This window comes from Gregarina niphandrodes, assembly GCF_000223845.1.
Source record: "Gregarina niphandrodes unplaced genomic scaffold scaffold00029, whole genome shotgun sequence".
NCBI classification, from domain to species: domain Eukaryota; phylum Apicomplexa; class Conoidasida; order Eugregarinorida; family Gregarinidae; genus Gregarina; species Gregarina niphandrodes.
In genome coordinates this window covers 143007-148954 of record NW_011645798.1, presented here as the reverse complement: position 1 = coordinate 148954, position 5948 = coordinate 143007, and the positions used below count along the sequence as shown (strand labels likewise).

Genomic DNA, 5948 nt, shown 5'->3' with positions numbered 1-5948 from the left:
CGCCTCGCCCAGCCACTCCTCCGCAACGCCCCAGTCGGTCCCCGCCTCGCCGCAGTCCGCCCCAGACTCCCCCAGACCAGCAGGACTGGCAACAAATGGTCATGGACACACGGGCGCTCCACTACAGGGAGTTCATAGAGGACCTCCTCCAGGAACCGTTAGCATGGGAGAAGCTCCTGTGGGGAATACACATATTGCCAACTCTGTCGGGGTACCCACCGGAGCTGAGCCAGGCAGTGCTAGCGATCCGGGGGATAGATCATCTGCGGTCGTTGAGTGTAAAGCGACACATTCAGTTATTATACCGGGGATCGACGGAATGATCACAGCGGTCAGGGTTCGCATCGATGCACCACGAGTCTACCAGGAATTCCACCGGGGATCGACGGAATGATCACAGCGGTCAGGGTTCGCATCGATGCACCACGAGTCTACCAGGAATTCCGTGACAACAGGGACTTTCTAGAGGCCACCACTTCCAAGACCTCGTTGAATGTTGAAGGTGCAGCCGTTCCTGTGGTCGTAAATTCTCCGGTTGAGGCGGTGATGCCATTGACGTGTGCCAAGACGAGTGTAGTCGACAGAAACCGCGTAACCAACGGGCTGGTGGACAAGATGGGTGTAGATGGATTTATAAAGGGTGTCATGACCATAGAGGCTCGCATAGATGTGAATCGCTACCGGGAAATAGTTGCAGCCATCGCACGGATAGATACATTGAGGACGGCCCTACCCTTCAGAACCCAGGGGATGGCAGCAGCGCTCGCCCAGATGCCATGGTACTATGGACCTGACCCTGCTCCGTGGTACCGGGATACATGTGTCCGCACTGGCCACGGGCGCGATGTCACCTACCACACACCGCTAGTCGAGTTGTGGGATATCATCAGCTTCGGTACCGCCCGCAACCGCCCGCAACGCACTCCCACGGAACAGGAATGGTCAGAGGCAATACAGGCCGGGTTAAATGTGGATGGCGATGAGGATGAGGGGGAAGTTGATGACGGGGAGCCTGATGACGACGAGGAGCAACCGCGTAGGCGGCGGCCACGCCGGCGCGCGCCTGAGATGGCCGACGTATTCTACACTGTCCCCCAGGCGTACAATATCTCACGGGACCCCTTATTCCTAATGTGGTTATTTCCAGCATACGGCCAGTCACCAGGCGGCGCAAGCATAAGCGGGCTATCACCATATGCTGACAACAGCGTGGCCCTATACGGGGATACGGTAGCCCGCTTATGCTTGCGCCGCCTGGTGACTGGCCATGTGCTGGAAATAACCACATTAGGAATAAGGGGTCCCGTGAGATATTGTACGCCTGGGGGACAGTGTAGAATACGCCTGTCTATCCACGAACTCCGGCGCAGGGGCGCAGACATAGACATGCGAGGATTAGCGGAGCGTCTTCTCGAGCTTACATATGGCACGAACCAGCTGGTACCCCAGATCCCGGTGTCTCTGTTCGTGGCGTCGCGTAGGATGGAAGGGTGGACTTGGTCTCGAGGTACAGAACCGCTCTGGCTAATATAGGCGGACCTAATGAACAGGAGCCAGTGCGAGCGCACACCGACCGTGATAGTGATTTCTTCAAGTACTCCATCCTGGCTTGGTGGAGGAAGTTTGGACCTGATGACCCGTTACTGCACCAACACAGCGACTGCACCAACACAGCGACCTGGACAGACTGCTACGAGCCATGTTGTACATAATGACGTCCTACGCGTGTACCAACCCGTTTTTGACGTCCGATTCAGACCCTCTATATACCAATGAGTCGCGCAACCTGCGAGTGGATACCATGCGCGGAGCGTTCCCTATGTCCGGGGAAGTGTACGCAGGAGTTGCTAGAATTGACGTCGAGATCACGTGAGCTATTGCGTGGTGACACACCGGAGGCTAACACACGCCGGCATCGAGTCAGAGACGGGAATAAGGCGATAATATATATCCCCAAGGCTCTAGAGTCCCGCGACGATGTGCTTGCCTGGACTTTGTGCCATCTCGACTACCCGCTCATCCACCTCAACGTCCCGTACAACACAACGCAGTTCGAGCCTACCGACGGCGACATGCTGGGTACCCCCTACGCGAACCTAGTCCACGTTAAGGGTCCGACACGCCACGTGATATACGTAGTCCCGGAGTTGACAACATCTGCATTCGCGGGTTACTTCGATATCCGACCGCGCTGCACCTCGTCGCGCCACATTGGTCTGCCGTAGCGTCCGTACAGTCGCATTGTGTAGCCTTGCATTTCAGTGACTACGTTGGGTAGCGACCAGCCGGCCTGGTATTTCTCCATTCTGACGTGTGGGCTAGCAAAAGCGTCAAGTCGGAATAGTTACCGTCTTGATGTATCCTGGACCATAATGGACCCAAGGGTGCGATGATTCGATTCGTCAAGTCCATTCTGTCTGGGTGGGTGTGGTGCGTCGGTGATATTTTCAGCAAGGAAGTCACGTAGTCGTGGAAGTCGCCTCTGAACTCTGTTCCGTTGTTCGTGTACACTTCGAAGGGTATCCCCAACGTTCCTACTACACTTTCTGCAAACAGGTTGCGCTTTACCGCGGCTGTCTTCACCAACGTTGCAATAGCTACGACGTAGCGAGTCGCGTGGTCCGAGTCGAACCGTACAACTTTTTGGTCTTACGACGGTTGCAGATAGGGAACTCGTCATCACGCATCTGATTATTGACCTAGCCTGTCACGACCCGGTAGTCTTCGGGATTACGAACGGAGGAGAGTTCCACGGCGTTTTACTCGAACGTATGAAAGCTGGGAATCTACCCTGCGTCTGAGCTCTTCCTTAGCGGCCCGCGGCAGTGGCATCAGCCTTGCTTTCTTCGGTCGGCCCTGAACCTGGAGGTTTGCCTCATACCTCACCTGCCCACTCCTTGGGCGCAGGAACACTCCCTTGTTTCTTACCAATACTTCCCACAGCGCGACGACCTTCAGATGTGAATTCTTCCGCACTCCATCCCTAGCCCCTCGGAGCTGCTCCTGGTATGTCAGCGATCCATCCACGCCTGATACGACATTCCGGGCTAGAGAAGGAGAGACACTGTGAGCAAAAGGGGGAAGTTAAGAGGGCGAAAGAATTTCTTACGGTGTGGCTCATTGAAGTCAGCTAGCAGTCACGTCGTGATCTGGCACATTTTCTGCGCGCATGCGACCAGATAAATGTGTCAGCCGACAATGCGAAGAAGCCGACCAAGGAGTAAGTCGTTGTGAAGGCCTGCATGATCCTTGTACTCGGGGCTGGGCTTTGCACTCAGGGCTTCAATCAGCACGTGTAATCTCCGCCTCCTCGGTGACCATCAGATTCCGGACACAACCCCGATCGGAACACAAATTCTCGCAGGTGGTATTGGACGCTGAGCTTTGTATTCAAAACGTGCTGATTGGACTACTTCGTGCCAAGAGTGGTGCTTATGGACAATGGAGCGCACAGGGTAACGGAGGCGCACAGGGTAACGGAGGCGCACAGGGTAACGGAGGCGCACAGGGTAACGGAGCCAATGAAACGTCGCAGGGCATGGCGACGATCAGCGAGGAGGACGGACCCTCGGGCGCGTGTCCGTCCTCATCGAGTGTGCGGCAGTGGGCCTCCGGGACAGCCCGAGATGTGCGCCCGGGCCCGAATGGAGTCCAATCAGCAGAATCTTATTGTCGGTTTTGTGGCTTCTTGCGAGCACACAACCCACGGATCGAATCGCGCGTAGACAAGAAGCGGCCCGTGGGCATCCGTTTTTTTTTTCCTTCGTTTGAAATTTCTGATGAAGACGGCCGCTGGTCCACATTTGGTACGCATTGAAGGAGGCGAGGTGCTGGCAGCATTCCTTGGTTCGGATGGGACAATGTCGCCGCTCAGCGATTGTGTGGCCAAGATGGCTACAATGTCCGATGGGAGTCACGCCGCCCAAGTTCTGGTCTTGGCCCCGTCGACGGAGTTCCTCGACTCTGACTTGACCAACTACGATTGGTTGAGCAGATGGAATCGGCTCCGCGTCTACCATGAGCCCGACGAGACCAGAAAACAAGCGAAGGGGAACGCCTGCTCGCCAAAGGCCTGAAGAAACATGTGGCAGGTGCCGACCCGTCAGTTGCTGGTTCGATCCTAGAAGAAGCGCTTGGCAAGAAGCTGATGGGGTGGTCGGAAATGGAGTACAATTCAGCCGACGACGGCGAGACGGGCTCGAAGCTGGAGTTGATAGACGTGCGGGACCTGGACGACGAAGAGCGGAAGCAACTGCTGGCCGAAGTGCCGAAGGCGTGGAAGAAGATCATCACGGACTCGGGGTGTCTGGAGCACTGCATCCAGGTGCAATACGTACGCCAAGAAGCCACGAGCCGTTGGCAGAAACTGGGCTTCGCCACGAACTGTTGGCAGAAACCGGACTTCGCCATCGGCCTCGGACTTGGAACTATTTTGGGGGGCGCGTTCATGTCAGTGCTGGTCTATTACTTGTGTGATCGCCGACACGACAACCTCTTGTCCCCCACCAATTCGGCGACGGACAGCTGTAACACCACTTTACATAGTTCTACCCCTTCAGAGAATACCCCTAGTTGGTCCGAAGCTGTGACTCGTATCCTGTCCGACACCATGTTCAACGCGGCTGGCAACGGCACCCCACCTGACACCAGGACCCCCCGCATTGCCATCGAGGCGACCTGCAAGCCCCGCTGGAACGTCAACGACGTAACGACGCTTATTTCTAAGACGGAGTTGGCGGATCTGAGAGTGCCGCCGGATGTTTGCCAAGAGAAATACGAGAATTTGAGATCGGCAAAAGGGACAAATATGGTGCCTGCGACGTTAGAAGGCTGGAGCAAGTTGACCTGGGACCGTTACGAAATGGAGGATTGTCTGTATTATGGCGGCAGCATAGTTTGTGCTGACGACATCAGCGAGGAACCCACGTGCCATTTCTATGGTTTCCCGTTTAAGTTCGATTCCCAGACCGTGTGGGAGGCGGTCATCCACTACCTGAAGCCCCCCCACTCCCAATGCGGTTATCGGTGCAACACTTGCGAGTTTGGACGGGCGTTGTATGCTGTTCGAGTCGCGGAGGAGGTCGGCAGATCGATTCCCGGCGTTGACCTGGAACACGCTAGTGAGGATCAAAAGAGACAGCTGGGCTTTGAAATTGATAAATACCTAGTAAACAACGATAACTGCAGCTATGTGACAAGTGGCGACGCATGTATTCCCCACGTAGCACGTCCAGATTGCGATTGCATCAAGGCCTCGTTCTCCTCCACCTTCCACAACCCATCAGATCAGTGGGTAAGGTGGGGGCAGCAAATTGATTTCAACACCAATGAGGAAATACTCGCGCAATACTACACTGCCTACAAAAGAACGGGTTATCGTCCGTACGCATGCGTGTTCGATTGCCATAGTGCTGCTAGCAGCATGGGGGCGGAAATTCTAAAGTATTGGAACAATACGAAATCCTAGCCGGTTTTTCTCGCAACAATGTTTGAATGAAGATGGCTGTCCGTTAGGTTGGACCGTTGACTACCGAGATAGGCACAGTCGTAGGTCATTCACAAATGGGGTTTTAACTGTGTGCGGTTCAGTGGGCCTCCCGGGAACAAGGCCTCACACGCTTCGACGGGCAGCGCTAGCCACACGACTCTACCTGCCCCCCGTACAGCTCGATGTCGTCCGAAGCGGTGACTTGGCTGGTGCCATGGCCAGTGATGCCTCTGTAACGGAGGCTCGGCTGTAACAAACGTGGTTGACAAGGTCTGGTCACGACCTGGTCTGCTTGGGGCGACAAGTACAACAACATCATATACTCCAGCAAAGACGAAGCAGCCCGACCGGCAAGGCAGCCCGACCGTCAAGGCAGCCCGACCGGCAAGGCAGCCCGACCGTCAAGGCAGCCCGACCGGCAAGGCAGCCCGACCAGCAAGGCAGCCCGACCGTCAAGGCA

The 5948-nt window shown here is 55.8% G+C and overlaps 3 protein-coding genes across 3 annotated transcripts; all 3 read left to right on the top strand.

The window, feature by feature from the left end:
* Positions 1-390: 390 nt before the first annotated feature.
* On the top strand, positions 391-1533 carry GNI_122740 (hypothetical protein; the record flags this gene model as incomplete). The annotated part of the gene is made up of 1 exon (XM_011133591.1): positions 391-1533. The coding sequence occupies one exon, from the start codon at positions 391-393 to the stop codon at positions 1531-1533; it is 1143 nt and encodes a 380-aa protein (XP_011131893.1).
* A 1636-nt stretch (positions 1534-3169) lies between these two features.
* Positions 3170-3817, top strand: GNI_122730 (hypothetical protein; the record flags this gene model as incomplete). Its single annotated transcript, XM_011133590.1, has 1 exon — positions 3170-3817. The coding sequence occupies one exon, from the start codon at positions 3170-3172 to the stop codon at positions 3815-3817; it is 648 nt and encodes a 215-aa protein (XP_011131892.1).
* A 345-nt stretch (positions 3818-4162) lies between these two features.
* Positions 4163-5467, top strand: GNI_122720 (putative transmembrane protein; the record flags this gene model as incomplete). Its single annotated transcript, XM_011133589.1, has 1 exon — positions 4163-5467. One exon carries the CDS (start codon positions 4163-4165, stop codon positions 5465-5467), a length of 1305 nt encoding a protein of 434 aa, XP_011131891.1.
* Positions 5468-5948: the final 481 nt, after the last annotated feature.